General features: G+C 43.0%; 1 protein-coding gene across 1 annotated transcript in view; it reads right to left on the reverse strand.

The window, feature by feature from the left end:
- CFAP43 (cilia and flagella associated protein 43) overlaps positions 1-16,704 on the reverse strand; it is a 491,704-nt gene extending 475,000 nt beyond the window's left edge. Inside the window, exon 1 of the mRNA XM_053717078.1 lies at positions 16,569-16,704. Within this exon, the coding sequence (XP_053573053.1) occupies positions 16,569-16,600 (32 nt within the window). The 5' untranslated portion in view covers positions 16,601-16,704. The remainder of the gene's footprint in view (positions 1-16,568) is intronic.
- Positions 16,705-17,442: the final 738 nt, after the last annotated feature.

A 17,442-nucleotide genomic window follows, 5' to 3' on the forward strand; every position in this document is an offset into this window, starting at 1 on the left:
GGCACTGATTGGCTAGACTGCAAGTCTGTCAAAAGAACTGAAAAAAGGGGCAGTTTGCAGAGGCTTAGATACAAGATAATCACAGAGGTTAAAAGTATATTATTATAAATGTGTTAGTTATGCAAAACTGGGAAATGGGTAATAAAGGGATTATCTATCTTTTAAAACAATAAAAATTCTGGTGTAGACTGTCCCTTTAAACGGGGAGTTTGGTCTGTTACTGTGAAGCGGGCGTAACCCTTACACTACCTGATCGATACAACATCATACCTGATGTTCCAAACAATTTAGGAATGTTAGGTGATTTATGCCCTTTATGGCTTAAAACCAGACTTTGCATCAACTATGTAATTTTCCATGGGAGTTTTGCCATGGATCCCCCTCCAGCATGCCACAGTCCAGGTGTTAGTCCCCTTGAAACAACTTTTCCATCACTATTGTGGCCAGAAAGAGTCCCTGTGGGTTTTAAAGTTCGCCTGCCTATTGAAGTCTATGGCGGTTCGCCCGTTCGCGAACAGTTGTGGAAGTTCGCGTTCGCAGTTCGCGAACCCAAATTTTTACGTTTGCGACATCACTAATCGCAAAGTCCAAATCTACGCTATTAATCCCTAACCTGCCACACACCCACGTGATCACGATATACTAACTACTGTTTTTGTGTGAGTTGGGTTAGCACGCAAGTAAAAAATATTTACTTTCAACTTGTAATACGAGCACTACCTGACTCGTGCATAGAGCAGAAGTAGAGTGGTGTTAGCATGCGAGAGGGAGCAGTAATTATTGCTTCACTCGTAATCTAGCCCATAATGTTTACTTTTTTACTGCATATACTTTATCAGTTTGTCCCCTTCTCCTTTCAAATAAATATGAAAATTGTGGTCTTTCTAATTCATGCCAAAAGTGCAGACTCCAGACATTCCTCTGCTATATTATTATACTTGATTTATTAACCACCAACAAATTCTGCTGCGCTGTCCATGGGTACAAATGATAAAAGTACAATTATACTTGTAAAAGACAAGACAAAACTTGACAAACAAATACATGAGGAATTCAGGGCTCTATTACTGCATGACCTTACAATCTAGAAGGGTAGGAGGGTGAGAAACAAGAGGTGAGGGTTGCAAGGGTGAGAATGATGTTATTGCAGAGTTAGATAAGGGCAATTATTAGGTAAGTGGAATTAATTTGTTACTGAGTTTTGTGGTAGGTTTCCTTGTTCAAAAATGTCTTTAGGGAGCCTTTAAAGGAAAATAGATTAGGGGAAAGTCTGACAGTGCGAGGAAGTGTGTTCAAGTGGGTTGGTGCCGAACAAGAGAAGTCCTGCCGTCTAGCAAGGGAAGTGGTGATGACAGAAGATGCAAGGAGCAGGTCATTGTTGGACCTTAGGTGGTGGGCATGAGTATATTTGTTGATTAGTGATGACAGAAAACGAGGGAACGGCATTGGTAAGGGCTTTGTAGGTTAGGGTGAGAATTTTAAATTCTGCTGTGAATAGGGAATCAGTGAAGGGACTCACAGAGAGGTGCAGCTGAAGCAGAGCGGCAGGAAATGTAGATTAGCCTGGCAGTGGCATTTAGGATGGATTTAAGGGAGGAGAGGTGGGAGAGAGGAAGGCCAGTTAGCAGATTATTGCAGTAGTCAAGGTGGGAAATTACAAGGGTGTGAATTAGTTGCTTAGTAGTGTCAGCGCTCAGAAACTGATGAATTTTGGAGATATTGCGTAGGTGGTTGGGGCAGGATGAAGAGAGTAATTGGATGTGGGGGATGAAAGACAGATTTGAGTCAAGTGTAACTCCGAAGCAGCAGACTTTGGGTGATGGGGGAGATAGTGATGCGACCAGCCCGACAGTGATAGAAAAGTCAGAAATTAGAGTAGAGTTAGAGGGGGATTAGAAGGAGCTCAGTCCTGGTCATGTTAATCTTTAGGTGGTGAGAGGGAGTCTAGCAAGAAATGCCAGATAAGCAGTCGCTGACATGAGAAAGGACAGAGGGAGAGAGAGCAGGTGTGGAGAGGTAGATCTGATTGTCATCAGCATTGAGCTGACATTTGAAGCCATAGCTGTTGATACGTTTATATAAATATTTATAAATAAACAGAACATTTTCTTCTACGTAAAGAACATTGGAATGTTAAATATTTCTTTAAAAAATACATTAAAAGCTATAACAATGGGGGGCGGAGCGAGCGGCTGATCATGATGGCCGCAACACACTAAAGCTCCGCATGCAAACCGGGTGCCTAATCTTTTAAAATACATCTCTGCCGAGTTTTTTTACCACTGCCCGACTTAAGAAGACTCAGTGTAAGCTCCGGTAACGTTATTGGGCAAATATTTGACATGCCTGCCTAGCCGGGCTCCTAACTCAGCTTACCGCCGGATTTGAGGCCTGCAGAAGAGCGCGCCAATTGAATTGCGCAATTTCCACCCGTACCTACTTCACTGCTCCCCTGACGCTTTGACCCTCTGTGGAATGCTTGTCCCCTTCTGTGCCGGAGGACACACGCAGAGCTATTTTTGACAGTGTCAGCAGCGTGAGGGGAGAGTTCTGATGCAGTGCAGCTCCCCTGTCAGATGAGCCGTCCATGTTTGAGCTACAAAGTGAGTACTATACGTGACACAAACACATACTATTAACTTGCTCCTGACCTCAACTTTAAGCAGCCTGGGATGAGAGCACACAAAATAGCTTCAGGTCCTCTCTCACTTCTGGGATTGTACTGCAGACTTAAAGGGGAACAGCTAAAGGCCTACCACGTCTAGGTGACATATCTGGGCTGGTTCTTGATACAGGACTGAACATTATTGTTAACCTTTATACCACCCCTTAGGCTCTGGAAGTCACTTAGTGAGCCTCTTTTTCTCCCTCTGCCTTCAATAGACCCAGAAACTATTTTTTCTCTCCCTGGGGCTCCACATCAAGATATTGTGTCTGTCTTTCAACCCCAGCTACTGTATTTCCAGTGCACGCCCCCCCCCCTTTCCCGCTGCCATCTCTAACAGCGGGTCATATCCCAGATTCCATTTACCGTGATCGCCCTGTGAGGGCAAATTCCCCGGGGGCCGTAGTGTGCTGGCGGTATATATATACATAGGATACCCTCGAGACCCTAAAAAAGAATACTATCAGTTCCGCCTGCATTTACCTGCACTCTATCGCAACATGTCACAAAGGAGGGCCTCCAAGAGTGACAGGCCACAAAAGCTACCACAGAACAATCAAAGTATTGTGAATACTTTCTTTAAACATACGGACTCAATGGCAGATAAAAGAGACTCAGCAGCTCTGCTAACACATACTGAAGATAGCCAAAGTGACCTGGCGGCTAATCCTCATTGCCCTTCTCCCTCCATACCAGAAAATAGAGATGACACACCAATTACCTACAAGGCTATGGAAGCCCTTATAGAGCAGGTTAAAACCTGCATTAAAGACGAATGTGCTGATCTAAAGAAGGAGATTACTGATCTGGGCCACAGGGTTGACTCTCTTGAAGAACATGAATTTGTCATGTCGCAAAAAGTGGCAAGCCTAACCTCTAGACAGGCACAACAAAACCAACACATGGCCGAGCTAGAAGATAAAATTGACGATTTGGAAAATCGTTCTAGGCGAGGTAATCTTCGGTTTAGAGGGGTCCCGGAGACGGTACCGAATAACGAAATTCAAGACTATCTGCAGGCCCTCTTTATGGAGATGCTGGGGGACAGTAATGAGGAACACCCTATAATACCACTCGATACGGCTCATAGAGCACTCAGGCCTAAACCGCCAGAGGAGTCTCCACCAAGAGACATTATTGTTCATTTCCAGAATTACAGCCAAAAAGAGGAAATCTACAATATTGCAAGGAAGCGTCAAGCTTTGTCATTCCGAGGACACCGGATTCAAATTTACCAAGATCTCTCCCTGAGGACTCTCCAGAAAAGAAGGGACTTTCTGCCTCTTACTACCCACCTTCGTGCACTGAATGTCCCTTATAGGTGGGGATTCCCTACATCAATTATAGCGGTGAAAAATGGCAAGAAGGTCGAATGTACCTCCCTCTCTGATATAGGTAAATTCTGCAACCTGATGAACATTAAACCACCCGATAAGGAAGAGGCGCAACCTTCCCATAACCGAATGGGTGGACAATCCAGTCCTAAGTCCCAGAGACGCTTGGGCCAGGAGTTACCAACTACTCAACACAAACGCAGACAATCCACGCTGTCTCACTCAGAAGCAATGATTGTGGAACCCCCAAGTTGAATGACTAATTCCATTTTTTTTTCTCTCCCCTTTGTGCTTGCGGGCACTGTGACATCACTACGAGACTCTGGGACTAATATCTCTGTGGACAATCAAACGGCAGAGACCTTATGAAGATATTCTATCTGCCTCATAGTCTCTTGCTTTCTGTGAGTCATTAGTTCCACCTTCAGTCTGAAAGGAGGGTAATATTTATATTTGTATTACTATACTAATTGTAATGTCTGTGTATCTTCAGGTTTTTGTAACTGCAAATCCTTTATAGTTAATACTGTTTCTTGAACTACATTGTATGTTTATAGGTCTGTACACAATTTTTAGATGTTATGCTCACTTTCACAGCAATCTGTCCTGAGGTGTTGCCTAGGTGCACATCCAGCCTTAGCTATCGTTTGCTATTCTGGACGTTATTAATATTTAGAAATTAGTCCGGATGCTCACCTTAAGTTAATACCAATGTTTAGATGTTAATTCACTGAGTTTCCCTCTTGTTCTGAGGATGTTTATGTTCTGCTTAATTATGTCTTACTAATAATATCTGTATGTGAGCTATGGTACCAATACGTGCTGACTCTAGTTGACTTTAGGAGCTCACTGTCTAGACTAAATGACATTCTCTTTGACCGAACAACTTTTTACATAATCCCCCAAAGTTATACGATACTATAACTCTGCTTATTAAGTCAGTAATGACTCGCGGCTCCTGTGTCATATAGGCGCCCGGTTTGCAACAAGCTCCCTTGCAACTTAATAACCAACTAGGAACAGGGCGGTCTTATACTGTCTCAGCTCCTGTTGCACTCTAACTCAGCTATCTTCCCCCTGAAATTTTTTTTTTAATTTTTTTTTTTCTTTTCCCTTTTTTGTCTCTACCTCCTTCACCTCCACCTAATCGCCCGAATCTAGCCCCCTCTGATAACTTTACACACTTCTAATACAGCCCGTGGCTCACACTGAACATGCCAGCACGACAAGAAATTGGCATACTAAATATAGCGACCCAAAATGTTAAAGGGTTTCTCTCAGCGGAGAAAAGGTCCATAGCCTATTATGATTTCCACAAAAAAAAGTTAGAAATTGTTATGCTTCAAGAAACCCATTTTAAAAAACACAGGGAACCCACTCTTGCCACGAGATACTATGACAAACACTTTTGCAGTTCGGGTCCTCATCGGAAGAATGGAGTTTGCATCTCCATCAAGCGTAACACTCCCTTTGAACTTTTGAAAAAACACACTGACAAAGAAGGGAGAGTCTTGATCTTGGTCGGGCTTTACTATGGCCGCCCGGTCACTTTGGCCAATGTTTATGCTCCGAACAAACCTACCCCTAGCTTTTTCAGATCTCTAGTCAATACCTTACTAGATGTTTCTAAAGGCCCAATTATTCTAGGTGGGGATCTTAATTTTCCTATGAATCCTTTAATTGACACCTCAACTGGGAAATCATATCTTCGTAATAATCTACTGAAAAATAACTGCATGACTCTCCAATCTATAAATCTATTTGACACATGGCGAACTACCCATACAAATAGACGAGATTATACTTTCTTCTCTCACCCACAACATTCATATTCTAGGTTAGATTACATTCTCTGCAGCCAAACACTCTTAACAGGTCTCATTCACTCCAAGATATCTCACACACCCTGGTCCGATCATAGCATGGTCACCTCCACTTTTAAATGGACAAGCAAGCCTCACAACACTTTTAACTGGAGGCTTAATGACTCCACTCTCACGGATGCGGAGACGATAGGTGCTCTTAGACAAATCTCAGACGAATACTTTTCCATAAATAAACCAGAGGACACGTCGTCCGCGAATAATTGGGAGGCATATAAATGCTATATACGAGGAGTCTTGATTCAACACAATGCAAAACAGCGTAAACTTAGGGCAGCACAATTGACCACCCTAACAGACAACCTAGCAAATCAGGAAGCTATCCATAAACTAGACCCAACTTCAACCTCAAAACTTTCTAAACTCACTGAAGCAAGGGATACCCTTAATAAATTTCTGGTACAGAATGCACACATGAGGGCCCTGACCACCAAAGCAAGGTTTTTTGCGGAGAGCAATAAGGCAGGCCGTCTCTTGGCCAGATCACTTAAAAAACAAACACACGCAACCTTCATTAGATCCCTTACTCAACCCTCAGGCACCATCCTTAACAAAAATGAGGAAATAGCGGATTCCTTTGTCTCCTACTACACAAATTTGTATAACTTGCAGACTAACAATACCCCTGACAAAGCGCATGCGATAGACTTATACCTATCTACTCTAGAAACTCCTTCTCTCTCAGAAGAGGACAAACAACTTCTAGACGCCCCAATCTCTTTACAGGAAATTAAATCCACAATAAAGGCGTTACCTAACGGCAAATCACCTGGCCCAGACGGCCTTACAGCTAAATTCTATCAGCTCCTTCAGGAGCAGATAAGCCCTCCCCTACACACACTCTTTAGTGCCATTGACCAAGGTACCGTTCTTCCCCAAACCTTACTTGAAGCATTAATCACGGTCATTCCGAAACCAGGCAAATCTACAGAACACGTGAGTAACTATAGACCAATCTCACTTATCAATATAGATATAAAACTCTACGCCAAAATTCTTGCAAATAGACTAAATGGGGTCTTGCCAAAGATCATTCACCCTGACCAGGTGGGGTTCGTCAAAGGCCGAGAGGCAAAAGACAACACGCTACGGCTACTGCACTCTTTACAAAATGCACATGATTATAACACCCCCTTAATCCTACTTTCCACTGACGCGGAGAAAGCTTTCGACAGGGTGGACTGGCAGTTCATGTGGAAAGCCCTGTCGAAATTCGGCCTCTCTGACACATTTATCACTAGAACCCAGGCCCTATATCACAAACCCTGCGCGAAAGTCAAAATAAATCACACCGTCTCCAAATCATTCCCCATTTCTAACGGCACTCGCCAAGGATGCCCCTTGTCACCCTTGCTGTTTGCTCTAACAGTAGAAATACTGGCAATACAAATTAGGAATAACACGGATATAAGGGGGGTGGTCTTTGGCAACATTACCCAAAAATGCCTTCTGTTTGCGGATGACGTGATCTTCACTCTACAGTCTCCGGCGTTATCGTTACCTGCATTGGTGGGGACGTTGGAGAACTTTAAACAGATATCCAATTTCTCCATTAACATGGAGAAATCTGGAATACTGCCAATTAATCTATCGCCACAAGAAATAGAAGCGATCACACAGCACACGAAATTTCCAATAACGGATAAACTTAAATATCTGGGCTTGGTGATCCCAAGGAGCACTGACGAGTTATTTTCAGGTAATTTCCTTCCCCTACAAAAGAGTGTCAAGAACCTGCTAGATTTCTGGCACAAACAGGGCCATCTATCCTGGTTAGGTAGGATCAACACAGTCAAAATGATGATAATACCTAAATATTTATATCTTTTCCAAACCTTGCCTCTGGCCCTGCCTAATACCTACCTCAATACGCAACAGAAATTGATAAACTCTTTTATCTGGTCCTATAAAAGACCTAGGATAGCACAATACACCTTATATCTTAGTAAGGAGGACGGTGGTCTTAATGTCCCCAATATAACCAACTATTATAGGGCAACCCATCTAACTAGAATAATCACTTGGAACCACTCTCCCCCGGATAAACTAGGGATACAAATTGAGAGCTATTTGTCTCAGGTTACACATATGAGGGATTTGGCTTGGATCCCAAAACACTCCAGACCCATTACAATACCACATAACAGCTACACTAAAGCTACTCTTGAGACGTGGGACTATGTTGTTGCCCGTATAAAAGTAATATCCACCTCAGTATCCCCCCTGACTCCGATACTAGATAATAATCTGTTCTTACAGCACAATCTCCCCCCTCATACAACTACAAACACACTCATGCAGAATCTCCCAATGTACCTGCTTCTGGATTCAACCGGGGTTAAGGATAGAGCCTTGCTCAATGAAGAGTTGGGATCCCCCTTTCACAGCTGGTATGCATATTTACAAATTAGACATGCTATTAACAACAGCCCCTTTAAACAAGATATACTTAGACCTCAGACTCTCTTTGAACAATTATGTACTAACCCAAATATCAAGAAAGCACACCTCTCGAGGACGTATAAAATTCTGAGAGGCTCCTTCCCAGATAAAAGGCTCACATACTTGGCGAGGTGGAACGAGGAATTACTGAACGACCTTGCTGATGAGGAGTGGAGGCGTTGTTTTCACGCCACCCATTCCTCTTCCACCTCTCTGACTATGTCAGAAGTGAACTATAAAATAATAGCACGCTGGTATCTGACGCCCCAACGCCTTCGTACTACCTACACTGCTGCCTCTTCTAGCTGTTGGAGGAGATGCGGGGAGGAAGGCTCTATGACACATATTTGGTGGTCCTGCCCAATCTTGGCAGGCTTTTGGCCACAAGTGGAAAGGACTATACATCAGGTCCTGGGAATACATGTTCCTCTTCACCCTAGCTCTATCCTCTTAAATCACATCCCACACATCCCTTGTGCTTACCGCAGAAAACTATTGCTTATAATGCTTGCCTGTGCTAAGAGACTAATCCCCAGACTGTGGAAGACACTAGAGGCGCCCACTCTCCCCCAGTGGATTTCAGAGGTAGAACATATTATCGCACTAGAGAGAATGTATTACTCGTATGTAGGTAAACAAGACTTCATAGCCTATATACTGTTTTTGTGGGAGCAAAGACTCCACCCCGCTGTCTAATACTGTAGTGCTGCATAGTTACCTATGTTATGTATGTGAGATTGTATTAACCTGTTCTGATTTGTATACTTGAGTCCACATCTCTATTAGAGACCCCGACCTAGCTTTGTGATAATGTGGATATAATGGGGCAGCTGACTATTTTCCTTCTCCAATCCTTCCCTGTTCCCCTCCCTTTACCCTCTTCCCTCATTATAGAAAATGCTGGGTCAATGCTACAACATAATATATGTCTTTTTGTTTTCTCTGTTTTATGACCTTGAGAATTTCTTAATTTGTTCTTAAAGATGTATGTTACACTACTGTTAAATTGATATGCCCAATAAAAATATCTAAACATAAAAGCTATAACAATTTAATAAAAATTATTTTTTGTTTAAAAGGTATTTGAATGAGAAGGACTCCAAAGTGTGTGCATGTGTATGTGTGTGTGTATATATATATAAATATTTTTCTGCAGGTCATTTTTAAATAAAATTAAATTATAAATTTGTCAGTTACACTAAAGCACCAGATCAATTGCAATGTGTTGGTTAACTGAAGAATAAAGCAATATTTAAAGCTGTATAATCGAGTGCAGTAGTTGAAAATTGCATTGCAAATTAGCTGCAGACAAAAAAAGTAATTGTAAAATGTCTCTTGAATTAATTGGTTTCCTTTTCACTTAGTCTAACAAAGAAATGTAGTAATAAAGGTGCATTGCTCATACGAACATCTTACATTCAGAGAAAAACAGCTTTGCAGACTGTGAAAAGCTAGGGAACGAGTTTGCAAAATTTTTAGAGCCAGACAACAATCAATGCACTGCTGCTTTGCAGCACTACTGCATATTTGACTGTTGTCTTCAAACAGCACTTTGCTCTGGATGCACTGTGTTAAGGAAAACTTATAAAATGCAGCCAGAGAACAGCTCTGTTTAAAAAGAACAGCCTAATGTGGAGCAGCACTGAAAAGATAAGGTGCTAACAGTTCCTGTTCTTTCTGCAGACATGCTGCATTTTCTGCGATGACATCTCAGATCACTCTATGTTCTGCCTTGGGGCTGCCAGGGAGCAAGTGGTTCACTATATAAAATATAGGGAGGCACTCTCTAGTCCTTTTAGCAATTGTAATTTAATATATAGAGTGTGACGTTTCGGGGACACACTCCCCTTCCTCAGACAAACACAATTCACAAGTGACCATTTAAACAGTGTAACAGTGTAAGTCCCTCCCCCAGTGAGAGGAATTGCGCCAAAACCGTAGTCATGGCAATCCTCAGACAACAACATCCGTGCAGATACATCATATAAGTGCAAATACAACAATTTTGTATTTCTATCATCATATCTTATTGATTAATAATCTGTGTATAAATCCTGAATACAACTAATGAGTGCAAACATAATATGATAGCTTTGTCTGTTACAAACGTGATCATAAGAACAGGTTAAACAGCTTCATATAGTCCCTTCTAAAGGGTTAGCAGGTCTGTTAAGAATGTATATTACAATTGCAATTACAGGGTATACTCCTAAGTACACCTCAGCCCATTTGCTCTTGTGTAAACTATCTACAGATTTCAGCGTGTATTAGACTAACTCTTAAGTAGAGCTTCTGGCGCCGTTGTATCCCATGACAGAGGCATGCAGCATCACCGCAATCGCATAGGCAGTATCTCCCGGCTTACGTCATCATCACAGAGGGACCTACCCGGAATGTTACATGCCGTTTCCATGGGTACTGGCCGGCGTGACTTTCTTGCTAATAGAAAGGTGTGTCTAGCGCCCCCATTGGTTTACAGGGGGCATGGCAAGCTACTTCTATCCACTAAAAGCAGAAGGCTATGTGTAAAGATCAGCGTGGATGGCCAAACAGTAACCATATCCACCATAACATACTAAATGTTCAAACCGCTTACTCAACTATTTATACTAATCTAGGGGGCCCCACTTGGTGTTAAATAACAAACAATGGCGTGTAACATTCCGGGTAGGTTCCTCTGTGATGACGACGTAAGCCAGGAGACACTGGCTATGGGATTGCGGCAATGCTGCACACCTTTGTCATGGGATACAGCCAAGCTCTACCTAAGAGTAAGTCTAATATACGCTGAAATCTGTAGATAGTTTACACAAGAGCTAGTGGGCTGAGGTGTACTTAGGAGTATACCCTGTAATTGCAATTGTAATATACATTCTTAACAGACCTGCTAACCCCTTAAAAGTGACTATATGAAGCTGTTTAACCTGTTCTTATGATCACGTTTGCAACACACAAGCTATCATATTATGTTTGCACTCATTTGTCGTATTCAGGATTTATACACAGATTATTAATCAACAAGATATGATGATAAAAATACAAAATTGTTGTTTTGCACTTATATGATGTATCTGAACGGATGTTATTGTTGTCTGAGGATTGCCATGACTACAGTTTTGGCGCAATTCCTCTCATTGGGGGAGGAACTTACACTGCTTAAATGGTCACTTGTGAATTGTGTTTGTTGGTCTGTCTGAGAAAGGGGAGTGTGTCCCCGAAATGTCACGCTCTATATATTATATTACACTTGCTAAAAGGACCAGAGCGTGCCTCCTTATGTTTTATATATATGTATGTCATGTCTGAGGTTTGACCAAGGAAGAAAAGTTTTTAGATAAACTTTTTATAGTAATTGGTGAAGCCCAAAAAAAATTGAATAGAGCCAAGACCAACTGGGCGAGGCCACTGCAGAACTGCAGACAACTTGTCAGGATCCATGGCGAACCCTGCAACGGAGATTACATAACCTAGGAAGGTTACTTGAGTCTGATGGAACTCACATTTCTCGAGTTTACAAAACAGGCCGTACTCACGTAGTCTCTGAAGTACCCGTGTGACATCAGAACGATGAACCTCAAGTGTGGGTGAGTGTATGAGGATGTCATCTAAGTACACCACAACACACTGTTGCAACATATCTCGTAGGACATAATTAATAAATTCCTGAAAAACAGCAGGAGCATTACATAGGCCAAAGGACATTACAAGTTATTCATAATGCCCGCTCCTGGTGTTAAATGCTGTTTTCCATTCGTGGCCCTCTTTGATCCTAACAAGATTGTTACCTCCTCTCAAATCAAGTTTAGAAAAGGCCGTAGCTTCCTTGAAGTGGTCAAAGAGTTCTGTAATGAGCGGAATAGGGTAAGCATTCTTAATGGTAAGACGATTAAGACCCCTATAATTGATGCATGGTCTTAACTTGCCATCCTTTTTCTTCACAAAGAAGAAGTCAGCCCCTGCAGGAGAGCAGGATTTGCGGATGATCCCCTGTGATAGAGCATCAGCAATATACTCCTCCATAGCACAATTCTCCGCAACAGACAGAGGGTAAACCAGGCCCCAAGGAAAAATGGCTCTGGGTTGCAGGTCTATGGCACAATCGTAAGACCAGTGAGGAGGCAACGTACCGGCATGCACCTTGTCAAAAACTTCTAGGAACTCTCGGTACTCCTCTGGCAATTGAGATACCGAAGAAGTGCACAAGACTTTCACTGGTTTCCGAAGACAAGTGGAAATACATTGCGGAGACCATGACAAAATTTCGGACCTGCGCCAGTCAAGACTGGGATTGTGCTTTAAGGGCCAGGGATAACCCAGAACAACCGGAAAATTTGGAGTTTATCACCTGGTACTGGAGAGTCTCAAAATGGAGAGCCCCAACAGCCATGGATAACGGAGCAGTTTTGTGAGTAATAAGTAACGAGTGTGGGCTGAAGGGGCCTGCAATCAATGGCCTCAATAGCAAGCGGAACGGAATGGAGTGCTTTGATACAAAAGCACTGTCAATGAAATAGCCCGCAGCACCGGAGTCAACAAGAGCCTGGGTGACTATGGAGGAGTCCACCCAGGAAAGGACAACCGTGACCAACGGTTTCTCCTTTAGCGGTTCCGGGGACCAGGATAAACCACCCAAGGTCTGCCCCGACAGGAGCTTAGGTGCAAGCGTTTCCCGGCCGTGTAGGACAAGACTTTAAAAGGTGGCCCTGTAACCCACAATAGAAGCAGAGCCCCTCCCTCCTCCTAAAGGCCCTCTCCGCCACAGAGAGATGCGTGAATCCAAACTGCATCGGCTCAGCAGTACCTGGTGATTCGGGACGAGAAGGTATGAGAGGAGAGGGAGGCATGGGTGGGAAAGAACCCGTAGGAGACAACGGAACAGAAGGCTTCCGCAAGTGCTCCTTGAAAGAGGGCCTCTCTCTGAGTCTGATGTCAATTAGGATCAAAAAAGACACCAATGCCTCGAGATCCTCTGGTAAATTTCTGGTAAATCTCTGGCAGCAACTTCGTCTTTAATCACATCAGAGGGCCCATGAAAGAAGGCGGCAACAAGGGCTTCATTGTTCCAACCTACCTCTGCGGCAAGCGTACGGAACTCAATGGCATACTGAGCAACAGATCTCGTACCTTGCTGACTAGACATCAGAGGAGGAGCAAGACAGAACATCAAATAAAGGAGGCCACAAATTCAGGGTAATTGGAAATTACAGGTTTATTAGTCTCCCATAAAGGATTAGCCCAGGCAAGAGCTGTGTCAGAGAGTGACGAGATGTGAAATCCCACCTTAGCTCTGTCAGAGGGAAACGCCTGAGGTAACATCTCAAAGTAAATGCCAACCTGGTTCAAAAACCCTCTGCACTGAATAGGATTGCCTCCATATCGCTGAGGTAGAGGTGCAGAACCGGACATACTCCTGGTAGAACTAGGTGCAGCAGCGGAAACTGGAGAAGCCATAACTTGTGGGACACACTGGTCCAAATGTGCAGTGCGAGTCAGCAGGGCAAGTGCAAATTGATCCAAGCAGTGATCCTGTTCATCAATCCTGGAAATGATGGTAGGTAAATGTAGATTATTAGCACCATCAGGATTCATGACCCTTGCATAATGTCAGGGTGCCAGGAATCAGACTGAGACGAGAAGTGCAAAAATAATCACACCTTTATTAATAACAAAAAAATAATAAAAAGTCCACAAGTGAAATAACAAGCCAGGAGTCAAAGCCAGAGCTGGAAGTCAGACGAGCCAAGTCAGGAGCCAAAGCGAGAAGTCAGATGAGCCGAGTCAGGAGTCAAAGCGAGTAGTCAGACAAGCCGGAGTCAGGAACAAGGAGAATAGCAGAGTTAGGAACAAGCCAGGGATCAGGAACCAGGAGGGACGTCAGACAGCCAGGTAATACACAGGAACTCACAAACAGGTCTGAGACAACGCAAGGGCAAAGCATACTGAACAGAGGCCCTTTAAATAATAAGTGATGACATTACAATTATGAGACTGCAACCTGTCTCACACGGATGATGTACACCAGTCTGGCCATAAGAGTGCGTTTAGGAAATGAGCATCATCACACACTCTGCACCAGACTCAGCAAGAGAGAACGATCGGGTTGATTGACACCCCCCTGCTGGCGGCCCATTGGCCGCGAGTCTGCAGGGGGCGGCGTTGCACCAGCAGCTCTTGTGAGCTGCTGGTGCAATGCTGAATACGGAGAGTGTATTGCTCTCCGCATTCAGCGATGTCTTGCGGACCTGATCCGCACTGTCGGATCAGGTCCGCAAGACATTTGATAAATTGGCCCCAATGTCTCCTTCCACTGCAGTCAGTGCCAGATCAGGATAGATGCACCACATTATTCAAAGGGACTATTAAACCAATTTTTCTTAGGTTCTGTCCTGTGGTTGCCCATATTTCCCTCTCCCTAAGAGGTGCAACCAAACAAATCTCCCCAAAACTCCAAAAGCCAGAAGAGCAATTGAATGAATCCCTTCGCTAGATTACAAAGAATTTGTGATAGGAAGAACATTGAAGGGCGACAGTTACTTAATAAAAAGTGTATGTGATTATCCAATAATACCGTACCAATAGATTTACACTCTGTGTACTGTTCTCTAAAGTAAAGGATAATCATAACGACAAAGGAATGGAAATGGAATTGATAACAGAATTCTTTAAGATTGTTCCATCTGACTCTGAGAAGCTTTCTTAGAATTTTAAATTCAATTTCAAGCATTTTTAGGAATCAGGTCCCAGTGCTCCCACATAATTATTAACATAAATAGAGTAAAAATGCCACTCACAATCTTAGACCTGCTGCGCTTAAACCTTGGCAAAAAAAAACAACCCACTTTGACTTCTAATTTCAGCTCAGCATTTAAGCTGCCGCCGTCAGAGCTCTGCGAGTCCGACTGACTACTGCCCACGCTGCAAACACACTGCTGTCCCACTCACTGACTACACGTGCAGTCACAAGCCTATTGAGGAAACTACACAAGGAGTCAGGAGCCAATGTGCCGCCAAAGTCGCCAATCGCAATAGTTTGAGTTCCGGCTGAGCTGTGCCAATAGGTTAAGATGATCTATGACCCACTAGGTATCAATCACGTGTCAACCACATGATATGCGTAGAAGGCAGGCGGAAAGTCGGAAACCAAAATAAAAAAAAAAAAAAAAAAAGTTTGTGCTGAGGCTGGGTCACACCCACACACTGCCGCCGACACACTAATGTGTAACGGCACCAGGGATCAATTCCTACAAAAAAAAGTGTGGGAACTCACCAAGACTTCCACACCCCTCACAATTAATATTGTTTTATATATATATATATATATATATATATATATATATATATATATATATATATATATATATATATCTTTAAATCCAATGAAGGGTTAAATGGTTGCCTTTGTTGCCTTTGGGGCTGAGCATCCTTTTCTGTCACATAGTCCTATTTCTTCTGAGGGGAGCTAAGCAACCCCAGAGCAAGCCACACAGAAATGTAAGCACCATTTGTTCCACACAGTGCGGGGTGATCATACAGCAGGACCGCAGACAGGCTTGCATTTAGTGTATTGTAGGAAGTGTTACTGCCCATTACTAGAGGATCTCACTATCCCTTTTAACCAGAGTCCAGACTGTGCTCCAGCTCCTCCCACTACCAGCAGTAGCAGTGTTTACTGAAACATTCCTCCTGCAAAAATAGTCTGCCCTAGCTGCTTCCTATATGGGATCGTAGGCTGGGGGCATGCCTTGAGACATAGGCACTCCCCCCTGACCCAATCCCATAATTGAAATCAGGCGATCGCATGAACAATTGCCTGATTTCAATTTTTACTAATTTATTTACATCAGAACTTTGTTCCGATGTAGACAAATGAGCCCAGGCAGGAAATGATTAAGCGGTAGTAATGTTAAACATTGTTGAGCTCTATATTTAGCAGCAGTATTTGCAACAATGTATAGCACTGTTGTAAATATTCCAAACATTGCAGCTATATAGTGCTCAAGGCAGTCCACTTGCATTATCAAGATCTTATTTAAGCTTCATCTTCAATAAAGTATACCAAGAGAAAGAAGAGTATTTATTATAAAAGTAAACTGATGTTTTAGCAGGCTCTATGAGAATCGCGAAAGTTTAATCTTTGATTTCATGCTCCTTTAAAATTTACAAGTGAGCTGTTTTATTTGACAGGCACACAATTTAGGAGTCAGCAAAATGTTTATGGGGAACATATTCACGAGCGAAAAATACCTGACTTCCAAAGGGCTGCATGTCCCGTCCATAATGATACCGAGAGGTCCTTATGTTCAGTGGTAAACTAAGCACCTGGCAGCAGAGCAGTTTGACACTTGTTGCTATGATACGCTAAACACTCTCATGTTTGATGAGTAAGTTCACTAGGTCCTATAAATAATTTGTGATTGGTGAAGATTTTGCAAATGGGCGGAGTAAAGAATGACTTCACACAAGAAACTGGAGTTTTCCCAAATATAGGATGGCGGTTTGGACTTCTCTTGTACAACATTACAATTGGCGCAGGCGCCCCATAATACATGCGCAGAAGTGTATCGCAGCTGCCACCCTTTTCTCTGCGCATGCGCATGTTGTATATCTGTCGCCATTCTGCATTTGATAATGGGTGCTGTTTTTGCTGTCAGGCTCAGCAGTTCTGAGTATCTTATGTTTCCGGAGACAACGATGAAGACCGGCATTTAGTAGTTAAGTTGCTGGGACCAATATGCTTGGCGGTAAGAACTATTGCTGTTTTCCGGAGACACCGTGTAATTTAACATTACTGACCTAGAAGCACCCTCCATGTTTAGTTATTTTAGTCTGATTACTAAATACCGTCTTGTCCTGTTTCTCACGTTTTGGGTATTCCCGATGAACGTGACGTCACCATGCATTTATTGCGAGGTCCGGTACAGACGGGGGCAGAAGTCTGGAAATGCTCTGTGTGATGACTTTGTCCTTTCCTGCCTATACATCCGTGTCTGTAATGGGATGTTGTGGGTACCCCATATGCTTGATTTGTCATTGTCTTATCCTAGTACTTAGGTAGCCTGGTTATGCGAGACGGGATTAGGTTGCTTTTTAAAGACCTAAATCATGTTTTCACAATGTG

This window comes from Bombina bombina, chromosome 6 (assembly GCF_027579735.1).
Source record: "Bombina bombina isolate aBomBom1 chromosome 6, aBomBom1.pri, whole genome shotgun sequence".
NCBI classification, from domain to species: domain Eukaryota; kingdom Metazoa; phylum Chordata; class Amphibia; order Anura; family Bombinatoridae; genus Bombina; species Bombina bombina.